Source organism: Olea europaea, chromosome 18, assembly GCF_002742605.1.
Source record: "Olea europaea var. sylvestris chromosome 18, O_europaea_v1, whole genome shotgun sequence".
NCBI classification, from domain to species: Eukaryota; Viridiplantae; Streptophyta; class Magnoliopsida; order Lamiales; family Oleaceae; genus Olea; species Olea europaea.
In genome coordinates this window covers 15,113,766-15,141,633 of record NC_036254.1, presented here as the reverse complement: position 1 = coordinate 15,141,633, position 27,868 = coordinate 15,113,766, and the positions used below count along the sequence as shown (strand labels likewise).

The 27,868-nt window shown below is 33.9% G+C and overlaps 2 protein-coding genes across 2 annotated transcripts; both read right to left on the bottom strand.

The window, feature by feature from the left end:
• Positions 1-3,066: 3,066 nt before the first annotated feature.
• On the bottom strand, positions 3,067-6,341 carry LOC111367589 (tubulin beta-1 chain-like). Its single transcript, XM_022988543.1, has 3 exons — positions 5,851-6,341; positions 4,092-4,361; positions 3,067-3,922 (listed from the first exon to the last, which is right to left on the bottom strand). The coding sequence occupies exons 1-3, from the start codon at positions 6,248-6,250 to the stop codon at positions 3,246-3,248; spliced, it is 1,347 nt and encodes a 448-aa protein (XP_022844311.1). The 5' UTR covers positions 6,251-6,341; the 3' UTR covers positions 3,067-3,245.
• A 5,704-nt stretch (positions 6,342-12,045) lies between these two features.
• Positions 12,046-16,632, bottom strand: LOC111366787. The gene is made up of 11 exons (XM_022987482.1): positions 16,396-16,632; positions 15,984-16,119; positions 15,599-15,941; positions 15,239-15,398; positions 14,572-15,136; positions 13,927-14,339; positions 12,995-13,805; positions 12,757-12,854; positions 12,466-12,640; positions 12,259-12,357; positions 12,046-12,158 (listed from the first exon to the last, which is right to left on the bottom strand). Exons 1-11 carry the CDS (start codon positions 16,630-16,632, stop codon positions 12,046-12,048), a joined length of 3,150 nt encoding a protein of 1,049 aa, XP_022843250.1.
• Between the last annotated feature and the right edge of the window lie 11,236 nt (positions 16,633-27,868).

Below are 27,868 nucleotides of genomic sequence, written 5' to 3'. Positions count from 1 at the left end.
GATTTTAAACATTTTTGCTTTTTTTTTTTTTTAAATTGGTCAAAGGTCTCTTTGGAAAAATGATCGGGTGAACTGGCCAATAGCCACTATTTCCTCAATTGGGGGTTAACCCATAACCCGACTTACCCAAAAAGATCCCAACTTAAAATAATACAAAAAAACTGAAGGATATAGGGAAAAGTAGCATTTAATGCGGTTTAACATGTGTATTTTTTGAAATAAATAGTGTAGGTTGTCTCAAAATTTTATTGGTCAACACACTTTTTAATTGTATCAAATTTTTTGTCTTTTGAGCAGGGTTAAAAACGCTAACAAGTGTATTTTGGTCTAAATTATTTCAAAATTGACATTGAAGAAATTTTGGACATTTTTACAAATGACCATATGAAAAGTAGACATTTCTTGTAATTTCATCAAAAATAAATTATTTATAGTATAAAAAGATTAAATAACCTATTTATAGTATAGAAAGATTTAAAAAGACATGAATAAAAAGATAAAAATAATAATTTTCAATCTGATTAAGCCTTTGTTAGACAATCAATAAAATGATTTTTTTTGGAAAAAAAATAATTTTGTAATAATGATTTTTTGGAAAATGTTTAGTTAAAAACTAAGAAAAAATTTTGGGTTACACTCAAAATATATTATTATGAAAATTTGTAGTTAAAAATGTGTGAAAAAAGACGGTTCTCTTTTAGTGATTGTGGGCTTAGTGCCAGCTGGATTCGACCGATAGCCCAACCCAAAGTTCAGTCACCCGGCCCAATAAGGTATTAGGGTTTTGGAATAGTAGCAGTCAGTCATTGGGACCCATATAACCTCCCCCAATTGCGAATTGTTTATGCCTTTCTGCTTTCAGTGCCATTTATTTCTTTCAAAAGCTATTCTAATCTCTCTCTCTCTCTCTCTCTCTATATATATATATATGTAAGCAATTTTTATGTATTGCACGATTTTAATAGTGCAATTTGAGTATATTATATTCAATTATAGCTATTGGATTGGATGATGCAAATGACGACAATTACTTCGAATTATGAGAAGCGCCTGCTTTTTGAAGCCGAGCAATGTTTTTTCCTCATACTTCCATGACTCTGATGCATCATATATATTTCTTATTTTTAATTAATTTTTTCTGATATTTTAATATTTCTTCACTATTTATTCTACGACTTTTAATTCTGGGTTTTCTCATCCTTTTTTTTTCTTTTTTTTTTTTAGGATTTTATTAATATGAAGCAATATTTTTTATTCCTTTGACTGTTGGAGTAATTTTTCGAAATTTAATCTTATTGAAATTATAAATAAATAAGAATGGTTGTTACGTATGTAGGTCTTCAATAAACTGGACATGCTGAAGAACAAGATTTCTATTTTTATCTTTATGACGGAATATATGCTATCACATGACGGTAAACTAGTTAAGATTTTGTTTTATTTTTTTTACTAATGTAAATATTTAATAAATAATAAATGAATATTAATATTCATTAAATTTCCTTTTTTTTTCCGAAATATCATATATAATATCATTTTATTGTATTTAGATAAATTAAATATTTCACACTATGTTTTTAACTTTTATCTACATTTTTAAACGGCTAAACATGAATTCAGCTTTTCCAAAGTTTAAGGATTGCAACAGGTGAGATCACCTGTTCTGATCCCCAGTCCCTGAAATTTTGGGATGGGAACAAGATTGACATTAATAAGTAATAATTTACGTTCGGTTTGCATTCTTTTATTATTAAAATGAAAAATATGATCGTTATCAATTACATCAAATCATCAAATTTGAATTTCTATTTCTTGTGTGGGGTTTGTAACGATTATATTTTTCATTTTCATTCTTTCAAAAATGAAAAACAAACAGGGGTTAAATATATTTTTTAAAAATAAATTGAAAATACAAAGAAATACAATAAAAAGATTCAGGGTGGATATTATGAATTTTTCCGTCCCTATTCTAGAAAATATTTAAGATTAGAATAATATAGAGGATTGAGCTACATGACCTACACGGATGACCGAGGGGGATAATTGCACTCACTCATACATAGAGGTTGGTATTTTTTTAATCACTTGGGACTCACCTCGGCATGTGAGTGTGCGGTCACCCATTATGTCAACCATAATGTTTGTTTAGCATTTTCCTAATATAGAATTGATATCCTATTCTGATTGATAAGAATCTTAATTTTTTATGACCGTTTCAGAGATCCTTAGACATGATTTTATGAATTTATGACTTTTTCAGATATTCATAATTAAGGCTCCTTTATCACATGTCAACGATGAAAATTTTTGATTTTGTCCTACAAGTACAAGAGATCAAGACTATAGAATAATATTATTCATCTAAAATTCATATGATTATTTGTTTTTGTCAATGCGATCATTGTCACATTATCCAATGTCTAAAAGTGCATGGAATAAAGTGACGATAATCCTATTAATGATGAACATCTAAACTTCCGATAAATAACATTACTCTTAGAAATATGCCTTTTAAGGGATGTAAAACAAACTAACAATGGATAACTAAGTGTCCTTACTTTACGTCTAAAAAATGCTGAACACCCTCTAAGTGCATCCCATTGTCTTTTTTATCAACTTTCACGAACTTTATGTCAATAATTTGGCCATAGAAATAGAATATAATTTTGCATGATGAGTATATCGAATTGGACGAGATTGAAAATAGTTATACATCCATTGTCTTGTTTAATCCATCTAATCGAGAAAAAGTGAAAATAAATCTATTGTGTATCCAACATTCATATTAAGAGAATTGGGCAATTATGCCCCCCGGGCACATCTCCAAGTGGTAAAAGGGGAGGGTGGAGAAATCCAACTTTGTTTGAGGCTACTGCATCAAGGGTTCGAATCCTGAAATATGGATTTGGCTCTTGGGTAAGTGCAAGTGTACAAGCAGCCTTCCACCCTATACCCTTGGAGGCATAACCTGGGATTTACCTCCCTCACGATGCTCCAGGGCAGGGGTGGTGGGGGACCCTTAAGGTTAGGGTTTAACCTTTTTTTTTAGAATTGGGCAATTATATCGGATCAAAACACTGCTTGTACATGTAGATTCTGCACCAGCTTAATGCAGAATATAAGCTGTAAATATTAAGATATTAATGTCAACACTTCAGGATAAAGAAAATCCAAGAAAAACAAAAGACAATCATTCAAAGTACACAAACAAGAAGAATTAAGCAGTAATACTGAGCTTTTAGCGTTTATTCCTCATAATGCTCTTCCTCACCCTCATCATAGTCTTCCTCCTCCTCTACAGTGGCATCCTGGTACTGTTGATACTCAGCAACCAAATCATTCATATTGCTTTCAGCTTCAGTGAACTCCATTTCATCCATCCCTTCCCCGGTGTACCAGTGCAAGAAGGCCTTGCGTCGGAACATGGCCGTGAACTGCTCACTCACTCGCCTGAACATTTCTTGAATCGATGTGGAATTTCCTACAAATGTGGATGCCATCTTCAGGCCAATTGGGGGAACGTCACACACACTGGACTTCACGTTGTTAGGGATCCACTCGACAAAGTATGAGGAGTTCTTGTTCTGGACGTTGAGCATTTGTTCGTCGACCTCTTTGGTGCTCATTTTTCCTCGGAACATGGCAGAGGCTGTCAGATAGCGTCCATGGCGAGGGTCAGCTGCACACATCATGTTCTTGGCATCCCACATTTGTTGAGTTAGCTCGGGGACAGTAAGAGAGACATAATGCTGTGATCCGCGAGAGGTGAGGGGTGCGAATCCTACCATGAAGAAATGAAGACGTGGGAAAGGTATCAAGTTCACAGCCAGCTTCCGGAGGTCAGAGTTCAGCTGGCCTGGAAACCTCAAGCAGCAGGTCACTCCACTCATAGTTGCAGAGATCAAATGATTCAAGTCACCGACTGCCAACAAAAGGATAAAATAAATACAAGCATCACCATACAATCAAACTTCCCAGTGAACATTTGAAAATGTGAAGTGGATCAAAAAAAGAAACTAAGATCTTGTATATTGAACTGTACAGTCACGTTTGATACTGCATATTTCTTTAGTAAACATGCGGGTACTCACAGCTTGGATTGCTCAGCTTCAATGTCCTGAAACATATGTCATACAATGCTTCATTGTCAAGAACCATGCATTCATCGGCATTCTCCACCAACTGGTGCACTGAGAGTGTAGCATTATAGGGTTCTACGACAGTGTCTGAAACCTTTGGTGAAGGGAAGACAGAGAAAGTAAGCATCATTCTGTCTGGATATTCCTCCCTTATCTTTGAAATCAAGAGGGTCCCCATGCCAGAACCAGTGCCACCTCCAAGCGAGTGACATACTTGGAATCCTGTCCACATGAAACAATTTGCAAAAAGAAAGGTATATCAGTCAATCTCTTTCCTCTGTCGTCGATTCATTTTTCTTTCATATTATTAGATTTGCCATTATGATCGCATCAATGCATTGCACAAACAAATGTAATTGATCATTTTGAGTATATTTAACAATTGAAGTGACAGACGTAATTGACACAAATCAATCTGGAAAAATCTCAGTCAACCAGCAGATCCAATCAGGATGCAGATGAATCGACTACAGACTTGAGACGGTTATTTTATTTTATTTATTTAATTTTAACTTTATCCAATTTACTTTTTCCAACTCAATGTGCAGATCAAGCTTAAAAACATTGACTACTGAGACCTGAAATTTCACACTCGTTGGCAATTGGTGAAAAGTAATAGAACTCTCCGTGCCATAGATTGATGCCATTACAACAACACAATAATTAATGATGGGGCATCAATAGTTTCTCCAAAAATGACAATAATAATGCTCAAGACATGAAGGCTTCCTACTTGAAACAAATAGGGGGTCCACTAATAATGCATCATAGAGAAAATATTAACCAACCAAATAAAGAAAAACATATGATTAAATGAAAAAAATGTACAATAAAATATTCCTGGTTAGGATTTATCAAATCCTTTTTTAAATCACTGTACAAGCTAAGTTCTAATTAGAACTACAGATAAGTTACTCTCTTTCATGCCTCAATTGCATGGTAATGCATATTGACCTTACCTTATCAGAAAGAAACAAGGAGTAAATAAACAAAGTTTGAGTAATAGGATGTTTGGTAAGTCGACTTGGACAGAAAGGGAAAAAAAAAAAGAGAGAGAGAAATAAACCAACAAATCTATCATTACGAGTTATATATTCGCACTTTATCTTGTCTTTCCTGTTGATGTGATCCAGTCATGTCTAGATGAATGTACCACAATACATCTATATCCTTAGAACTGAGTCTCCATTCCCGGTGGTCCTAACATTTGGCTATTCCCTTCATAAAATGAGAATATCATATGTAATGAAATAATTGTCATAAAAATCAACAAGATCACCTATTGATAGATAAATATGTACCATAGAAATCTGAAAAATAAGTATCTAACTTAATTCTAAATTCCACACGCCTTTTTTTTTATTTCCACCAATGCATGTCGAATTATCCAAATCATGACATTAGAGATCTAGAAACTCATATCTAAAATTGATCAAATTCCTCAAAAAAATCCAAAGATCCAACACCGCATTTCAACGACTACAAAACAATATAGATAGATCCAAAAATATGATATGAACAAGACAATTAACATATCTAGATCATGAGAAAGATCAAAGATGCACGCAAACATTCATACACTCATGCATATACATACAACCCCGCTAACATCACTTGGCATCGAAAATTATGAAGACGTATGTATGTACGAACATAAATGAATATAATATAAATAAATATATGAAAATAGAAGTAAAAATATTATTATGACCTTGCAAGCAGTCACAATTTTCGGCCTCTTTCCGCACAACGTCCAGGACGGAATCAATTAACTCGGCTCCCTCAGTATAATGCCCTTTCGCCCAATTATTACCCGCACCGGATTGCCCAAAGACAAAATTATCCGGTCGAAAGATTTGTCCAAACGGGCCCGATCTGATTGAGTCCATGGTACCGGGCTCGAGATCCATGAGAACGGCCCTCGGAACATACCGTCCGCCAGAAGCTTCATTGAAGTAGACATTAATCCGCTCCAATTCTAAATCGGAGGATTCATCACCCTGGAACTGACCCGTGGGTCCAATCCCATGCTCGCCGCAGATCACCTCCCAGAATTTGGACCCGATTTGGTTACCGCACTGACCTCCCTGAATGTGTAAGATTTCTCTCATTTTTGTGCGTGAATTTTGTGTGTGTTTTGCAGAGAACGTCGAGGGATGAAAGAGGGAAGGAACGGATGGAAATGAATAGAGAACAGAGACGCACACACAGAGAATGGAGGTATGTCGCTATGAGAAGAGGACAAGGAGGCGAGATTCTTCTAAAATTACAAGTCAGGTACCCAATCTATTATTTTTATTATGTTTTTATCGTTAACATTTTAAAGAAACACTAATCTGTGATTTTTGTTGTACCTATGTGCTTGGCACATGATATTTGTCTAAGAGCCTGTTTGAAAGTGATTTTGAGAATTGATTTTTTGACCATTAGGAAAAAAGTGAGGTCTATTAGTGAGAGAAGAAGTCAAATATGACGGTTATAATAGTGAAATAACGATCAAAAATCAATTTTTTGGGGCAAAAATCGCTCCCAAACAAGCAATAAATTAATCTTCAAATAACACATTTACTTCACACTATCAATGGTTTTTTTTTCTTTTTTTTTTTTCCATTAGTTTTGTTTTCTTTAATTTTAGCTAAGTAAATTTTAATTTATCCCAAAAAAAGGACATGCCTTACATGTCATTGAAAGGTAATTTTGACATAAAATCATCTTTTGAGATAATTGGTGCTACTTAAGTGCAATAGTTGAGCAAAACACCTCGCTAACTCAAGAAAAATGCAAGATGAATATATGACTGTTAAGAAAAATCATTCAACTCTATTAATCCTCTCCTTATTGCAGACATGATTGGAGTGAGTTTTATTAGACCTCAGAAATTGTTTTCTCATTGTCATTCTTCCTATGCGTTTCTTTGGTAGGGATGTTAAGTAAATTAAAATTAATTTTTTGATCGTTATTTCACTATTCTTGTCGTCATTTTTGAATTCTTCTTTCACAGGTAAGACCCATTTTATATCTAACGGTCAAAAAATCAATTAACAAAATCTCTCACCAAATAAGCTCTATATAAGTACTCAAATGAAAGAGAGAGAGTGAGAGAGAGATATATTATTGGTGCAGCAAAAATTAGAAGGTTGGGAGCAAAATGTTTTGTTTCAAAGGTTGAGTGTGAGAATGCAATGAGAATAATAGATTATGGACTGTCGCTGCTATTTTTTTCTTAATACATCATTCGTTGGGCTGTAATCAATTGAGTTAAAGGTGCATTATACAAAATAGAGCTCAAGGAAAGTGCTGAATAACCAGATGCGACTACAGGGAAACTGGAGAGAACCGGAGGAAATGGTACAAGAGAGGATACCAGGTAGGCCAAATTGACAGCATGAATCCAGACAGGACAGCGGCTGGATGTGGACCGATGGTCCCACGTGAGCACCGGATCGTGGCTGGGAACATTTTAATTTGACGATGAGGATGAGAGGTACTTTGTATGATGTTTGACTACTTAAACTTTTGAATGCAATTTAATTTAAAAAAATTTCTTATTATATATTTAACTAAAGGAATTGCCAGAAATCCACCAAATGCTTACACTTGGTTCACGTTTTTGTTTGTTTGTTTCCCCGTTTTTACCATTATCCAATAGATTGCTACCAAGTGTCTTTTGGTGGACTTCTAACAATAATTTTCTATGCATGTAGCAGGTTTGAAATGGAAATGGACATTTGAGGACAGAATTTAAATGTTATTAAACATGTTGCCAAGAACTTTTGACCATGAAATTGATCTTGCTTAAGAATATAAACACACATGATATTCATTAACGAAAAAAATTAATAATAATAACTAGTTTAGGAACTAAAGATAACAAATTCTATATAGGTGGATCCATCGGTACTAAATTTGTTTTTGACATCAATGTATATACTTCATCCGTCTCATTTATATAGACTGACTTTTCTTATTTTTTTTGTCCCAATTATATAATCCTGTTTTTTATTGAGAATGGTTTGTTTTGTTTATTTACTAATGGACCATTATTTAATTTACCTAATTATACAAAATTTTTCCATTTAATATTGAAATAGTAAAAATATAAATAAGTGTAAACTCTGAAAATCTTTGGCAAATTTTTTTTTCAATAACATTAAATAAGATTTCTTAATCTTTGTGAAAAACAAAATCAACCTATACAAATGGGATAGAGGAAGTATTATTTTGGATATATATCTATAATTTCGCTTGTATTCAAATAATTCATGTAATTTAGTTGGTTAGAGCACCCATTTAGTCAGTGAGAGGTCTTGCATTCGACACTCTATGAGTGCAATCCTTAATGCAATTATTTTAGTTCAATATTTTTCACAATTTTAAAGCATAGTTATTAAAATTCAAACATGTAATTGTTTGTCAAAATCCTGCGAGCGTACGAGTTCATTGTACAAGCAATAATCGTGATGAGAGAGTTATCATCCCATAAGGAATAAAGATCAATTTTAGTATATTTGATTATATTTAAATTTGTGTTTGTAACTAAAAGACGATCGAGTGAGTAACTCATAATTTTTATAACTAAAACTTGTGAAAATAATGAAAGTTGGTTTAAAAATTAAATGTGCGAACATATTAGATTTTCGATACCACTGATCAATTCTTAGTTCTAATTCTCAACCAGTGATAAATATCTCAATTCATACAATTGTGACGATCGATAATTTCACTATTATTTATTATTATTTCCCAAGATATAATAAACTTATAGTTACCACGAGACGATTCTATTCCTAGTTCGAATTTATATGACAAACATGCATTGACATTTAGGATTATCACATATGATCACACACACCACAAATATTATTCCTAACATTTATTGTCCGTGTAATCCAATAATAGTATTCTACTTATCGTGAGTTTTCCAACATAACGAATAAGTAACTTATTGTCCTAATGGTACTCAAACATTAAAACAATATAAATAGGCATATTACTGAAATCACAACACAAGAATTAAAATAAAAACACAGGTCTCGAATTAAAACTAAGAATTAAATAATTTTGTCATTCATCCAATACATGAGAAGACCTAGCCTAGCATAATGTTGGGATTAAACACATAAAAGTGGAAAGAAATCACCAAAAATCGACGAGAAGTGATTAAATTCCAAAACTGTTCTCGGCCTTTGCACGTGTATTTATCAATTCCAGGCTCTCCCTCAATTTTCTGTTGATTTTACCACCACCATTTGTTTGTGAGTCTCTCTAATTAATTCCACAAGCAGCCACCCAATTTTCTTCTAAGAAACTCCAAATTCAGCCGCCAATGTATGTATAAAACTTGCAATCGCCCTTTTTTTGCCTCTTCTCAGTTCGTGTGTAATTCCCCTCCAAACTGCTACTCAATTATCTTTGTATATGTTTTCTCCCAAGCAGTCTTCTGTTTTTTGTGAATTCTGGCCGGCAATTTCTCTTCTCTTCCGTGCGTGTGCGTGTCTTTTTATATGGTTTTATCTCCAATTCTCCTCCAGTTGGCGTGTGAAATCTATATAATGGCAGCCATTTTTATTTCTATAATTTTCCCAAGATTTGCAGCCGTCCTCCCTTCTAGCAGCTCTAATTATCGTGCATATATATATAATGAATCCTTGGACAACCCTTTTTCTGTGGTTTTTCTCCAATTTCCAGTGACATCCAATTGTTCTTCAATTTCCAGCCCAAGAGGCCCATTATAATTCATTTTTCTTCAAATCCTCAATCATTTTAAAATCATACAATTTAATCCTTGAACCCAATTAACTATTCAACCAATGTCTTTATTTAGTTCAATTCAAATCCTTAATTTTTCAAAGTGTAGAATTTGATTCCCACATTTTCCATCCAATAGCTAATTCAATCTTCATCCTTTTCCAATTGCTCCTAATCGGGTCAAACACTGAAACAAACAAAAATTAACTAAAATTCAATAATTTCACGACAGAAAAGTTTAATAATGTGGTCTAAATAAGTGCGAACATTGCACTTATCAAACACCTCCAAACTAAACTTTGTTCATCCTCGAACAAAATTAAGCTTAAGTAACAACAAACACATAGGCATGCAAAAATTTGGTTGGACAGTTTAACTTTTTTAAATCTACAAACTATTTCAAAATCACAATACCAAACTAATATCCACATTTACAATGCAAAACTGGCGTGTTAGTGTGAAGAGCTAAGTTGACATTAATGAATTCACAAGTTGTTCCAATTCTTGACTCTCTATGGTCAAATATATCATTTCATGTCTCGTAAGATTCACACACCCTCAAACTTATTCATTTTCACTCTTTTCCCAGTGTGTGATCTAAGACCGAATTTTTCATTACTATCCTCACCCTCTCCAATTCAGGTGGATGTCACTAGTTGCAAGTCAACACATCTAAGAATTCTCTAATTATTTGATCGTTTCAACCGTCAAGATTCAATTAGGCTAATTATCCTTTATCGAAAGTCAAATTTTCTCGAACAAATGTTGGGACTTGCAAGGCATTTAGTGCTTTATTTTTTTGCACTCCCCTTTAAACTTTCTAGATGACTCGTGTAGCAGGCTTTAGGTTGATGACTCTCAAGTCAAATGACTTTAGGGCACTGGGTTTTCAAATACCCTTACAGGCATAATAATTCGAGTAAAAAAGGCTTCGAAGAGAATTATATTTTTATTTTTTATTTTTTTAGTGCAACTTCATCTCTGATTGCTTTTTAAATGACCCTCGTAATGAGTTTTAAACCGATGACTCCCAAGTCAGATGACTTTAGGGCATCAGGTTTTCAGACAGCATTGCAGGCTTAATTGCTCGAGTCATAAAAACTCCAAAAAGAAGTTTTAAATTTCAAAATATATGCCTTGATTAGTGTAATGCCTCTTATCACACACCCATTCAAGCAAATCAACCTCTAATTTAAAATTTTCACCCAATTTTATCTGTTAATCTCAGGCAATCCACACAAACTTTTTCACTTAAGAAATCCACATTCACATCTGTATCTTCCTACAACAGTAAGATCTCCCCAAATAGTACTAAATTAGGTCTAAGGACAAATAATTAGTATGGTTTGGTTAAAGTATCTATGTCCAATTAAAAAACCTTATCACATTTATGAATCAACTTATTTCATCATAATGTCGAACTCAGTTCTAGTGCATGTATGATATCAACTTCTGCAAGTTCAAGTTTCAATCAGTCTAGCATGCATCTTATCCCCAGTTCATAAATCAATACCAAATCTCAAATTTAATCATCATTATTAGCCAAATTGTCTAACTCACACAAGCACAACCAAAAATAAACAAAATAAAAATTTAGCTTTTGTTTTATAAGCACAAACATCGCACAAAAAAGACATACAAAAATAAAAAAACACAAAGTGTTTCCCACCCCCAAATTTAAATCTAACATTGTCCTCAATGTCTTAAAATATAATTAAGAATGTAAAGGTATGGAGAAGAAAAGGACGAAGGTACTTCTCAAATTTTTCCATTGAACATGGAAGATATTATAGATGACGGCTAGACAATCTTTCTCATCATGCTTTCCCCTTGGTCAATGTTGGTTTGAGTGTTCTATGATATCATGTTCCTACATCTTGCAATCAAATCAAACATTAGAAATCAAATAATCTAAAACATGCGTTACTTAGCCCCAACACTCGAAATAACCAACATTATATTTAAGGGCCTCAATGAAAACATGATCGGATGATGATACTCTATAAATTTAAATGTGCCTAAATCTAATGCAAACTAATAATTCAAACAAATCTATATGCAGTGTGATAAAGAAAGCAAAATAAAAAAGGATTAGAAATTGGGTTGTCTCACACTAAGCGCTTAATTTATAGTCTTTACCTAGACTTTGTTGTTCTGACTACTCTGCATTGTCAAGTGGCATGGCTATTTTCTCATTGAAGTAGTCACCTTCCCAATAAGCTTTCAACTGTTGTCCATTTACTTTGAACCTCCTTTGCTGATCTTGAGACACTACTTTCATAGAAGTATGTGGAAACATAGTTACTACTGTGAAAGGACCCGACTACCTAGACTTGAGCTTTCCGAGAATTGAACATCAATACTTGCTGACCAACCTCAAACTTCTTCTCCCTTACATGCCTATCATGCCATATCTTGGTTTTTTCCTTGTAAATCTTTGCATTCTCATACGAATCCAAATGAAACTCATCTAGCTCATGAAGTTGTAGAAGCCCCTTTTCTCATACTGCCCTCATATTGAAATTGAGCAAGTGTGTCGCCCAGTATGCTTTATGCTCTAACTCAATTGGCAAATGACAAGCCTTTCCAAATACCAACCGATATGGAGACATGTCAATTGGAGTCTTAGATGATGTTCTATATGCCCAAAGTGCGTCGTCCAATTTTTTAGCCCAATCCTTATGTGATGCACTGACTATAGCTTTAATAATTTTCTTTAACTCCCTGTTGGAGATTTCCACTTGCCAACTAGTCTAAGGATGGTATGGAGTCGAGACACGATATTTTACTCCATATTTGGCCAACAGTGAAGCAAATAGGAGGTTATAAAAATGCTTTCCACCATCACTAATAATCGTCCTCGGGGTACCGTATCTCGTGAAAATGTTCTTTTTAGGAATTGAGTTATCGCTCGATCATTGTTAGTTGGCAAAGCCACGGCTTCAAGCCACTTAGACACGTAGTCCACTGCCACAGTATATATTGTTGACCGTAGGATGGAGGGAATGGTCCCATGAAGTCAATGCCCCAAACGTTGAATATTTCCACCTCTAAAATACTGTTCAAAGGCATCTCGTTCCTCGTTGAGATGTTTTTAGTCCTCTAACACTGATCACAATATTTCACCATATAATGGGCATCCTTGAACAAAGTAGGCCAATAAAAACTCGATTGTAGTATTTTTGATGCTGTCTTGGTTGCTGAGAAATGACCTTCACAGGGTGCAGAGTGATATAATTCCAATATTTGATACTGCTCTACTTCTGGTACACAATGGCGTATGATTTGATCTGGACTCTTTCTGTAAAGAATTGGATCATCCCAAAAGTAGTGTTCTAAGTCACTAAAGAATTTCTTCTTCTGATGACTTGAGTAGTACTGTGGGATGATGGAGCGGGCCGAATAATTTACATAGTCGGCATACCATGGTGTAGTGATAATCTGAAAAAGTATTTCATCAGGAAAACGTTCATTCATTTCCTCCGTAGGGTGTAGCTCATGTGATTCAAGGCGAGATAAGTGATCTGCAACAACATTCTCGCTCTCATTTTTATCTCTGATCTCCAAATCGAATTCTTGCAATAGGAGTATCCATTGAATAAGTCTCAACTTTGTGTCCTCCTTGTTCATTAGATATTTTAAGGCTGAATGATCTGTGTAGACAATCACTTTTAACCCAATCAAATATGATATGAATTTATCAACGACGAACACCACTGCCAAGAGCTCTTTCTCTGTATTAGCATAATTCATTTGAGCCTCATCCAAAGTCATACTGGCATGGAGAATAACATGAGAAATCTTCTCCTTGTGTTGACCCAACACTGCCCCCACTGCATGATCACTGGCATCACACATAAGCTCAAATGGATAATCCCAGTCTGGATGAGCCAATACTGGAACAGAAACCAAATTTTCCTTTAAAGTGTTGAAAGCAATCAAGAACTCATTAGAAAAGTGAAATGGAGCCCTTTTTTCCAATAGATTACATAATAGCTTCGAGATTTTGGAAAAGTCTTTGATGAAACGACGGTAGAACCCAGCGTGACCCCAAGAAACTTCTGACTCCCTTCACTGTTACCGACGATTGTAGTTTTTCGATGACTTGTATCTTAGCTTTATCCACCTCAATACCCTGTGCAGAAATCCGATGCCCTAATACAATTCCTTTCTGAACCATAAAATAACATTTTTCCCAATTTACTACAAGGTTTGTGTCTTCACAACGCTGTAACACTTTTCCCAAATATTTAAGGCACTCCTTAAATGATTTTCCAAATACTGAGAAATCATCCATAAACACCTCGATGATATTTCCCACCATGTCCGAGAAAATAGATATCATACAATGTTGAAAGGTGGCAGGAATGTTGCAAAAATCAGAGGGCATCCTCCTATAAGCAAAAATGTCATAAGGGCATGTAAAGGTCGTCTTCTCTTGATCATCTGGCACTATAGGAATCTAGTTGTAGCCCAAATAATCATCCAAGAAGCAGTACTAAGCATGTCCAGCAAGTCTCTCTAGCATTTGATCAATGAAAGGAAGGAGAAAGTGATCCTTTCTCGTGGCGTTGTTGAGTTTGTGATAGTCAATACAAACTCTCCAACCCATGACTATGCATGTCGGGATGAGCTCGTTGTTTTCATTTGGAACCACCGTGATCCCTCCATTTTTCGGTACGACCTGTACTGGACTCACCCAATGACTGTCTGATATGGGGTAGATGATCCCTATATCCAAAAGCTTTAATACCACTTTTTTGCATAGTCGGATTTAATCTAGGTTGATGCTCAACTGAATCTTTGTAGTCTTCTTCCATCAGTATCTTGTGCATGCAAAGAGAAGGGCTGATCCCTTTTATATTTGATATCATCCATTCTATTGTTGTCTTGTGTTCTCGAAGTACCCTTAGCAATTGATCTTCCTCTGATTCTGTAAGATTGTTCGAGATAATTACCAGAAATGAATTCTTTTTCCCCAAGTATGCATAGCGAATATGAGTGGACGACTGTTTAAATTCAAGAGCCGGAGCTTGCTGTATAGACGGTAATGGTATTGTAGGTCTTTCACCGAGCTCCAAATGTGGTTGTTTGAAGAATGGTGGTAGGGCTGCCAAATAACGTGCACATTCTTTTGCTTCCTCATTTTGTGATGGTAAATCCTGAAAATGCACTAAACAAGCCTCAAGCAAATCCTGATGGTGATTTAATTTGAATGTCTCTGACACCACTTCTTTTATTACAACAATCTGCATGCAAGAATTCTATTCGCTCTGAAATCTAAAAGTTCTAAACACGTTGATTGTCAGTTCCTCTTCGTTTAACCTCAATATCAACTGACCTTTTTGTACATCTATCAGAGCTCTTTCCGTAGCCAAAAATGGGCGACCCAATATGAGGGGAACGTCCCTATCTTCCTCCATATCCAAAATAATGAAGTTCGCTAGGAAGATAAACTTGTCGACCTTCACTAAAATATCTTCACAAATACCACGAGGGTGCTTAATCGACCTGTTAGCCAACTACAGTGAAACTATTGTCGATTTTGCTTCATCCAAACATGGTTTCTTGAAAAGAGATAAATGCATTAAATTAATGCTAGCTCCTAAATCACACAATGCTTTATCTATATATAAATTACCAATGTTACAAGGAATATTAAAACTCTCTGGATCTTTTAACTTCAACGGTAACTTATGTCGGTGAATTGCCTGCACTCTTCAGTAAGCGTGACTGTTTCATTATCCTCCAGCTGTCTCTTATTTGATAGAATATCTTTCATGAACTTGGCGTAGCTGCGCATTTGAGCTAAAGTTTCAGCAAACGGTATGTTAATATGCAGCTTCTTGAACATATCCAAAAATTTCTGGAATTGCTTATCGAGCTTATGTTTTTGCAATCTTTGTGAAAATGAGATCGGAGGCATATATGCTTTGACAGGAGTGGTTGCTTTCACCTGTGGACTATCTGATAACTCAACTTGAGTTTCTGTGACTTTGTCTGATTCATCTACTTGCTTCTCGCCCGTGGTAGGTACATTTTCTATGATAGTTGCTGGCCGCTTTACATGTATTTCTAGTAACTAGATGCCATTACGTGTAGTGATTGCTTTGACTTGCTCCTTAGGATTTGTCTCAGTATTACTGGGTAATGTCCCTTGAGCTCTACCTGATAGCGCGGCTGCAATTTGTCCAACATGTTGCTCCAAATTCTTAATTGAGGCTTCTTGGTTCTGAAAGTTGGTCTCAATTTTAGTAATGTATTGAGCTAGCAAATCTTCCAATGATGCTTTTTTCCTTGCTGTTGGAACCCTGGTGGTTTATTCTGATTGCTTCTTTCCTATTCTTGTCCCTGATTATTGGACCATGAAAAATTTGGATGGTTCCTCCAACCCGGATTTTATGTGTTGGAGAAGGGAATATTTTTGCTATCTCTAAAATTTCTGCGCGTAGCTTACTTCTTCAGACTAAATAACATACGTGGACGCCAAAGGGCAGCGTGTACTAACATGATCCACTCCACAGTCTTTGCAAACAGGTGGCAGTTGGTATACTATGTTGACTGCCTTAGATAGATTGTCCATTTTCATTGTAAGAACTTCCATTTGCACGGCCAATGCTGTCACTACATCAACGTTGTGTAACCCTGAAGTTTTCCTTAGAGCTTCTCTATTGGTTGGCCACATCGATTGGTTTTCAGCTATTTTTTCATGCAAGTCATATGCCTCATCCACATCAAGTTTCATCACTGATCCTCAAGTTGAAGCATCTATCATATTTTTGAACTCTTTTTTTAGACCGTAGTAGAAAAGATACTGTTGAGCCTGCTTGGGAATGTCAAAGCTGAGGCATTTTCTGAAAAAAATTGTTGAACCTCTCCTATGCCTCAGGATAGCTCTCTAAATCTTTCTGTTTGAAGGCGTGGATGTTATTTCTGATTTGGTGAACTTGAGAAGGTGGAAAGAATTTCATTGTGAATTTTTGAACCATATCTTTCCATGATTGAATGCTCCCTAGTGGTAAACAAAGAAACCATTCTCTAGCAGCGTCCTTCAAGGTATAAGGAAATAACTGCATTCAAAATGCATCTGCTGATATCCCTTTGTGACTGATCACTTCACACAACATGAGAAAAGTAGAAATATGCTCATGAGGATTTTTCGTGGCTTTTCCAAAGAACCTGATGTCTTGATGATTTTGAAACAAATTGATGACATCTAGTTTGAGGTAAAAATTAGTTTGTCCGAATGGAGGATATACCACAGCAGGTTGCACTGGTGCAAAAATTGGATTGGCGTAATCTCTAACTAAGACATGAGCTTCGTTCTGGATAGCTCTCGGTTGATTTGACTGTGGTATTGGCTCATGAAACTGAACCTGATTCTATGGTTGATTTTGGTTATCAACCATTCTCCTTGCTTGATGTTGAACTCTTCTGCAATTTCTATGTCCTTTGATTTCGTGGTCTATCGGAACAAGATTTGGCTCATCAAGAGTTTGCATAGACCAAGTTCGCTTGAAAAGTGTCAAGACACAAGAGAATTAAGAAGTGTAATATTAGCCTAAAAACAACATATTAAAAAAATAATAAAATAAAATAAAAAAGAATATAAAATATCTAATAACTAAAATTAACACCATTATTCCCCGACAACGGCATCAAAAACTTGTTCGTCAAAATCCCGCAAGCTTACGGATTTGTTGTACAAGTAATAATCGTGATGAGAGAGTTATCGTCCCACAAGGAATAATGATCAATTTTAATATATTTGATATATTTAAATTCGTATTTGTAACTAAAAGACGATCGAATGAATAGCTAATATTTTTTATAACTAAAACTTCTGAAAACAATGAAAGTTGGTTTAAAAATCAAATGTGCGAACGTATTGGATTTCTGATACCACTGATCAATTCTTAGTTATAATTCTCAACCAGTGATAATTATTTCAATTCATGCAATTATTACGATCGATAATTTCACTATTATTTATTATTCTTTTCCAAAATATAATAAACCTATGGTTACCACAAGACGATCATATTCCTAATCAGAATTCATATGGCAAACATGCATTTACATTTAGGATTATCACATATGATTGCATACGCCGCAAATATTATTCCTAACATTTATTGTCCGTGTGTTTCAATAATAGTATTCTACTTATCATGAGTTTTCCAACACAGTGAATAAGCAACGTATTATCGTAGTTGTACTCAAACATTAAAACAATATAAATATGCATATTACCTAAATCACAACACAAGAATTAAGATAAAAACACATGTCTCGAATTAAAACTAAGAATTAAACAATTTTGTCATTCATCCAATACATGAGAAGACCAAGCCTAGCATAACGTTGGGATTAAACACATAAAAGTGGAAAGAAATCACCGAAAATCGATAGGAAGTGATTAAATTCCAAAACTATTCTTGGCCTTAGCACGTGTATTTATCAATTCCAAGCTTCCAAAGTGCCCTCTTCTCCCTCAATTTCTATTGATTTCACCACCACCTTTTGTTTATGAGTCTCTATAATTAATTCCACAAGCAGCCACCCAATTTTCTTCTAAGAAACTCCAAATTCAGCAGCCAATGTATGTATAAAAATTGCAGCCACCTTTTTTTTAATATTCTCAGTTCGTGTGTAATTCCCCTCCAAACTGCTACTCAATTATTTGTGTATATATTTTCTCCCAAGCAGTCTTTTTTTTTTTTTGTGAATTTCGGTTGACAACTTCTCTTCTCTTCCGTGCGTGTGCGTGTCTTTTTATATGGTTTTATCCCCAATTCTCCTCCAGTTGGCGTGTGAAATCTATATAATGGTAGCCGTTTTTATTTCTATAATTTTCCCAAGATTTTTAGCCGTCCTCCCTTCCGGCAGCTCCAATTATCGTGTGTGTGTGTGTGTGTGTGAGTCTGTTTGAGCCACATTATTTCAAAAAAATGCATTTTTAAACAGTGATTTGATATCATTTCAACCACACATTCTTCAATAAAATAATATTACATGCAAATCAAAAATTTTTCCTTATTTTTTAACCACACATTTCTCATCAATACACTATTCAAGAATGCATTATTACCAAAATAATGTGGCTCAAGCCACACACACACACACACACACACCCACCTTGGACAACCCTTTTTTGTTGTTTTTCTCCAATTTCCAGTGACATCCAATTGTTCTTCAATTTCTAGCCCGAGGCCCAATATAATTCATTTTCCTCCAAATCCTCAATTATTTTAAAATCATACAATTTAATCCTTGAACCCAATTAACTATTCAACCAATGTCTTTATTTAGTTCAATTCAAATCCTTAATTTTTCAAAGTGTAGAATTTGATTCACACATTTTCCATCCAATAGCTAATTCGATCTTCATCCTTTTCCAATTGCTCCTAAACGGGTCAAACACTGAAACAAACAAAAATTAACTAAACTTAAATAAAATTCAATAATTTCACGACAGAAAGTTTAATAATATGGTCTAAATAAGTGCGAACATTGCACTTATCAGTAATCATCTTGAAAAATATGGAAACTTTAACCACTATGACATTTGGTGGATGTTAACATCAAATGTAACAGAAAACATATATGTTCAGTTTTAGCAAAATAATAGATATATTTGATTTTTATTGCGGCCGTTAACAGTTAACTATCAACGGCCTCATGTGTTTACTTGAGATCCTGGATCCGCCACGATATATATTACACTTGTTACCTTTGATATTTGACTATTTTTCTTATTTGTAGATTAAGTTCATCGTCATGATATTTATACTATTTCTTTAACTTTAATTTATTCCATTGATACCTAATTATTCAGCCTTATAGTTTATGCGTGTTTTGTGATTTTTGTTGTAGAAAGAGAAATAAGCATTTGTTTAACACAACTTATTTAAAATTTTTTTTCTCAGACTCATTTTCAAAAATATATTCCTCCATTAGAATAATTTTGTTGACCTCGATTATTGCAAGGAAATGTGGTTAAGAGATCTAGACTTGATTTAAGTCTACGTAGATAAGCTCCTACATACTGGGACAAAATTGTTGAAACTTGTAACCATCTTTGAATGTGGCAGAGATGGTCGTGTGCGCTCGACGATCCAGAAAGTCAACGGCACGAGTATATTTGAGTGTGGGATGATCGAAAGACATGAGCCACCTTAGTATTCTGACGTCGAGAGTTTACAAGATAATATAAACAAGATTAAGAACATTAATTTGAGTGTGTAGAATTGCATTGCATTCAAATGGTACTAAGTATGGGCTTTTATAGTAAAAGAGGAGGAATTATAATCGTTGGACGAAGACACACGTAGCCTCATCTTGAAATGTCATCTCCCAAGTGTTTGATAAGTGTGTTTTTACACACTTATTTAGTTCACAAATATGACTTAATTATGATCAAAGAGTTTGAATCATGGCGTAATCCTATGTAATTATGTTTTGTAGGACTAAATTGATGAATGTGGTGGAATTCAAGAGAGAAAAAAAGAAAAAGAACCAAAAATAAAGAAAATCCAAAGTATGAGGACTAAGTTGTGACATTTCAATAATTGATTCAGACCATAAAATGAGGATTAACGATGTTGTGGGTTCAATTGGATGCAATTAAAAATCAAAGTGTTGAAAATGCAAGAGAAAGGGTTTGAAAGAATAAAAAATCAACTTCGGGGGCTTAAATGCAACATTCGAGAGTTTTTTTATAACTGAGCGACAGTCCAATTACTTTGTGTGGGCGACTGCCCAAAGCAAAAAAATACTTACTGAAAAGAAAAAGTTGGCCTGGGTGAGTGCTTGGGTTTTGTCTGGGTGACAGCCCAGTTCAATCGCGACGAGAAAATCTGGTTTCCTTTTTTGATTGAGATTCTTATGGAAACAAATCTTGGGAAGTTTTTTTAAAGCCCTAGGGACGTCCAAAAACATAGACCACGCATTATATATTATTTTGGGAGGATTTGAAGAGAAAAAAAAGAGGCAAGAACGAGAGAATTCATTCCAAGATTCAAGATTTCAAATCAAAGGGTGATTGGGTAATGTTCTTTCCTTATTTTTTTTCTGTTGTTTTTCTTTTCCTATCATGTCTAACTAGATTTTCATGTATTAAGAGATCGATGTACCATGTGATATGATCTTTAAATTTCTAGTTTGCAATTTTGACATTAAACACGTACTTGAATGTTTGAATGATTATATACATTAATTTTCTTCTATAATTAAGTGTACGTAATTATGTAATGTTTGGTAGTTTATTTCATCTGTTCGAGAGAATAGAAATAAATTCGATAAGATATAAATCATCGTAGAGTTCGATAGGGGATAGAGATATACTCCTATGCTTTCATGAATCGTTAAATGTTCATAAAACCACATGCATTCTTATATATACATTTGTCATAGAGATATGGGTCGGTGGTGTATAAGAATAGGTTCAATTGTCTTGAGAAAGAGTGTTGGATAGATTTAGGAGCATTGATTCATTAACAATTCAATCGTGTTGTCATTTTGTGAAATTAGGGTTTATAGTGATTATTGAATGAGAATTCGTGATCCTAGTGCGTTTAATTTTCATTGAATAAAACTACTTTGCATTCTAAACATTTGATTTGCATTTTAATTCGTTAAAACATCATTTTGAGTATTGAGTTAATTCCAATCATCAAGCTAAGATTTTCTTTCCAAATTAGGATTTCGTTTAGGTAAAAATTTCACTTTGGTAATTTAGTTTCTATTAAGGCTACGATAGATAGGATTAAACTAATCAATCTCTGTGGGGCGATATTCAGACTCAATTGATCCACTTTATTACTTGTTAATGAACCGTACACTTGCGGTGATTAGCATTCAATATTTTTGAAAAGTGGCCGTTGTAGTGCATTGGTCTAACTTCTAAAATGTAGATTGACAAGTTAACCGTTTATGTATCTGTTATAGAGATGTCACAAGAATCAATTATAAGAAGATATTGTACGAAAGTCTATTGGAAGAGTTGAAGTTGGAGATTTTTTTTAATGAACAAATAAGCTAATTGGCTCAGATCCCTTCTGTAGAAGGTTATAGCACCTAGCAAAGCATGGAGGGTTGGCCTCTACATGGCACCACGACCAAGATGATGCACCACCTCGACTATCTTATATATAGTCTCACCTTGGCCAGATAGGATAATGATGTGGAGGGGTGGATCTACTGAGCTTGCTAATTGATTGCCATAAAGAAAGACAACAAATTTTACTCGTGAACCTAGAACTTTTTTTACTTTTCAACCATACATTCTAAAAAAATTTATTATTCACTTCAAATATTCTCTCCAAATAAACACTTAATGAAATAACAAAAATAGAATAAAAATTGTCAGGGAAAAAAAAATATAGAATAGGAATATTCCCTATTGTGATTGAACAGTTGCTACTTGCTACTATAAAATCAGCCTCCCCCATTCAATAAAAGGACTCTATTTAATAGAAAACAAAAAGGTCCGGAGAATAGATTTTAAACGGACAGAACTAGTTTTGATAATTCAATTGAAAAACCTATAGATCAATCCTATTGACTATGTTGGATCGTCAAAATTCATGAATAGCTCTTTCACAGTCTAGTCAAATTTCAAAGAAGGTTCAAATTAAAGCTTTCATTAAAAATAGAATAATGATACGTAAGATCACTAGTATTCACTAATACTACACGTCATCATATATGGTACATAAGTAATATTAAATGATAAGACCAATTAACTAGGATGTTACGAGACTCATTTAATAGCACTCATTATGTGATGTCACACAGAATAATGTTTCGACGAAAATTATAAATTCTAATACTATTCCATCAAGAACAATCATTAAAAAAAGAAAATAAACTCAAAAAAATTATGCAAAATTTATAGAAATTCCTCTCTATGCGAGACTACGTGCTCTCTCGACACTGCAATAAATCATTATGATGAAAAACGGTTTACAAGATAATATCGTACTCTTGTCTTCTTTAGCTTTATTCTCTTATTTTTAATGATAATAATAAAGTTTAAGGATGACTTCCTATTTATAAAATAAATTGAGGAAAAATCAAATTTTACTACGAGTTCAATTACTTAATACAATTTTACAATTATACAAATTTCTAAACAATCCTTAATGTAATTTTGGTTCGAGACTCCGTCTTTTGCAACCCCCTAGGAGGGGACCTTCTGCCCCCTTCCAACCCCCATGGGGATCTCATTGCGCAAGATGATCTACGATAACTCCGCAAAGTGATAATAATTAAAATCAATAATAACTTAACTCAATAACTTATTGCTTGTAAACATATTAAGCTTCAAATGCCAAGCAGTTGAATTTGTTTAACATTGCTTGGTGACATTTGTTTACTACTCACTATGAGAAGTTATTTACGCGTTTATTAGTTTTTTACTATTTACTTATATTAATTAATAATTATGATCCACCAATTACCATTTACAAATTGAATATTTGAGCACAAATTGTTTTCGGAAAAATTCGTATATGCATTATTACAAAAAACTATTTTGTAATTTACTATGTTATATTTATAAAACTAAAAATACTTGTTACGATATGAAATATATTTACATTATTCAAAATTGAACGTGCATTGCACGTTATTCTAAAATACTTTATAAATGATGTAAAAATAATATTTGGTACCAATTTGTTGGAGGATTTGATAAGTTTCGGGCGAATTAAAGAAAAAAAAATCATAGAAATTTAAGAGAAAAAAATTGTACTTAAATTGTACTCTCAAAACTCAATTTTTATGATTCAATTTTTTTTGGAATGATGAAATACTATAAATGAGCAATCTATTTATATTACATATAATACATATAAATTAATTGTTATTACATAAATTTAAATACCCATTAAAATTTCTAGATACATGAATATGAATAAATTTATCTATAGTAACTCTATATTTATATAACTCAAGATTTATCGAGTGAAAATTCATTGAATCTAGATTAATATGAATGTTAATTAATTGAGAATTAATAATACAAATTTCATAAATGACAATAATTTTGTGATATTTATTACATATCGAAAAATGGAAAGTAAGATATTATTGAAATTACTAAATTGTAGGGAGGGTTAAAATTGTCCAAAAAATTATTATTCCTTGATGTGACATTTTAATATATTATAGATATACTTCTAAAAATAAAGCTTCCAACATATTTTGCAATGGAAGAATTTTGAAATTGGCACATATCACACATCTCTTTAATACCATTCTCTAAAATAAAAAATGAAATTCAAAAAATTGAGACCGCACAGAATCATTCAACTTCCTCTGTTCAATAATCAACGTTTCACATCCTTTCATCTACATTTCAGAAAGTTGCCGTCTCTGTACTAGATTTACAGGATTTCTGATAAAAAAATTTCAAGGTAATGTTCGGCTACTGGTTGCATGTCTCCATTATATGTATATCATGTTAAGTTTTTTAATTGGATCATGTAATGATCAAGGTGCACTTTCTTTCATCTCAATTATAGAACTCGTCGCATCTGAGATAGGTTTCCAGAATTCTATTTATTGAATTTTCAAGTTAATAACAGACAAATTGATTAGTTTCAATTATATGTAAATCAATATGAATTTCTGGATTCATTTGATTATGTAATTTAATTGAACACTGATTAGCATATCTCCTCTGATTCAATGTGTGCTGGTTGGAAAATGTCTAATTTCATAGAAGGTTTCATCACATGAAAGTGGAAAATTGATTTGTAGTATAACTCAACATCTGGGCATTCTAAAAAATGGAATAAAAAAAATGACGAAATACGTAATTAGTAGAAATTTTATTTGTAACATATGAAATGCATTTTAGTTCTCAATTATTGCCTATTTTATTATGGTACGAAATGCATTATAGTTTACAATTGTTGCATATTTTATTATGTGATTTGTAACCGGATGTCTATGTATCAATCTCAATCTCCCAGAAAAATATTAATTTTTGTAAACTGAGAAATACTTGTGCATTTTGTCTTGTATTGTTAATTATTCATATCGTTGATTATATTAGACAGATGTGGATGATATAAACATATTTTTAATGTACGGGGGAGATAAGTTTGGACTTTTCGTACTTTTTGTTATAGTTACATTCAGCTGGTTGAAATGATAACAAATGAAATAAAGGTTGAAAAGAGGGAAGCCGTGAAGTCTATAAGATATTGTCCCTGTTTGGCCCCCATTCTTGCCAAATTTTAATGGTGGGAATAGTATTTTTTGAATAACATGTGGTTGAAAAAGAATGATAACGTTATTTTATGGAAGATTGTGTGGTTGAAAATAAGAAAAAGAGAGAAATAGAATGAGAATGAGAATGGGGGCCAAACGGAAGCATTATAGCTTTTGAATCACGTTCATTCTGTTTGGGCTTCTCCAGAGCAAATTGCATGGTGAGTGACGGGTGTTGGTAAAACTCTTATCCCACAAGAATGTATCTATATGCAGAGAGTGTACAAGTCCTATCAATGCTTCACTTACATCGGTGGGTTGTGGGGTTGTGTAAGAATGTTGTTACAAGGTACAGTATTCCCAATTTCATAACGTCCACATTCAGAGTGTTGGGATGAAGATCCAGAAATGTTTGTTCCACATCCCTTCAATAGACACTCTTTATTTTGCTGAAATATATATATTTTTTAGTTTGCATTTGCCAATTTTTAACATATTTGTGTTGTTTTCTCCAACACAGCTCAACTCGATTGTTGGATTCCTAGCAACCTTGAACCACATTTCATTAACATGTTTTGGGCACTTCCTTTGAATGAATCATATTCGGTTACAACTCCAAACGATTTACAAAATTGCCTTCTGTCTATCAATTGGATTCTTTTTCAAATCTGAGATAACATCATATTTGAAGAACACATTAATGCTAGCACCTACTATGTTTTTGGATATATGAAATATACATAATCTTGAATTATTAAAAAAGAATAAAAAATGATATCAGCTTATGTGATACAGTACATGCAAATGCAGATTGTCAAACTTATAGACATAAAATTACATAAAAGGTTCGTATAAAATATATAACTAGATGCATAATCTAAACATAAAAAAATAAAATAAAATCTAATGCCGTGAAATATTGCAGCAGTCAAAACGAACAAAACCCAAACAAACAAAACCAGCAAGAAAAACAACATAAATACACGGTGCAAAAATAGAAACAATACCAAAAATGTTCACCCAATTCGGCCAAGCCTAATCCGAGGGTCTCAAGGGTAAAAGAGTCCATTGCCATTTGCAAGAACCTCCCGAGAGAGAGTTAAAGATCAGTACAACCAAGACGCAAGCCACACACGGTCATCAATCCAAATGATATTCTAAAAATTAGCCTTTACTATATAAGAATCAAAGAAACATTGTATAGGTTTATCGGCTCAAATGGAAGCCTAAAACATTGAATACAGCAAACAGACAACCCAATAGACATCTCTGTTTCTAATCTATAAACTGAATGAAAGATTATTTAAACCAAAGAAGAAGATTGTCAAATTTCAAAGAAAAAGCCCTCGTGAAAACCAGAGAGAAAAAACACAAGAAGAAAACTTTTCATCCAACTCATATTTTCAAAAAAGAGCTCTCTAGATAACTAAGTTAAAAAAGGGTCTAATTTCAGCCGTTGATCAAAAGTCAACGCACTAGATCTCTCCCCAAAAAACACAGATTCGGTTAAAGGTCAAGTGTCCAATAAAAACTCGTCAAGTGGACACCATAAGTGAAAAACGTTTTTCCACTTTCAAAAAGGGTTTTAGAATCACTATTTTACAGCATAAAATAGAATACAGGGTGTTCATAAGGTTTTGTGTCAACAATTACACGATATATTCATTTGAATAGTTGATTCATTAATCTGTATGTTCATAAGGTTTGTGTGGGGGTCACGATCTTTTTTTTTTTTTTTGTTGACAAGGAAATCCACAGCCGCTACCCAAAGGTGCGCACTAAGTAAACCCCGCCTTGTGATCCTAGCCGGCAAATGAACACGATGTTTTTCTTTTTAGTGCTTAGGTTGGTAGCTGTATCATTGATGAGCCTTTTTCAATTGTCCTTTACATGGGTCTTTATCCCAATTCGTTCAAAACTGTTGTGCACGCCTGTTGCCATTGATGGAGTGCTGCCGAAATCTTTTTAATTAGATGATACATTAATCTAATGTGTAATGCGATGAGGAACCCAAGGACAAACGGCTTTTGGAATCGTCAAAATCGAAGTCTCTTTGACGTTTTGTTGTACTGATACAGAACCCAGCGAAGAAGTATTTATAACCGCATCCCTGGATGTTTTCACAATAGATTTCTTCATCCTTTCCAGCAAAAGTATTGTCCCCACTTCCATGTGTTGTCATTTTCGCAAATGAACTTTCCATAACTCGTGAATCACTGTGTATTATAGCTTGTGTGTAGAAATTTCTGAAGACGGATGGTTGTATTGTGCCTCCGACTAGGGATTTATACGCGAGCTTAAGCCCTAATCAATGCAAAGAGATCATTCCATGGTGGATTTGTTTGATGGTGGCATGGATTATACGGTGCGATGGATCTGCAGAATATCAATTTGATCTTTGTGTTCTGTGATTGTGAGTTTTTTTGGGTAGGTGATTCTGAGAAAGAGACGAAATGGGTTGGATGATTCTAGATAGAGAAGATTTGGAAGGAGAATGGTGTTTAATACGGATTGACTCCTTAGGGATTTAGATATTAAGGGCATGTTTGTTGTAAACTTGGATCAAGGCAACGTTTGATGGAGTATATTTAGCTACGTAATTGAAGTGATTGCATGACTTGGTGTCAAGGACCGCAGCTTTACTTAGCCCCTTGACACTATCGCAGCCGCAGTTTGCCCAACTTCGGCCGCACATTGTAAATATTACTTCAAGTTTGAGTTGTAATTTTCGTTTAATTGTAATAGTTATTTTAATTGTA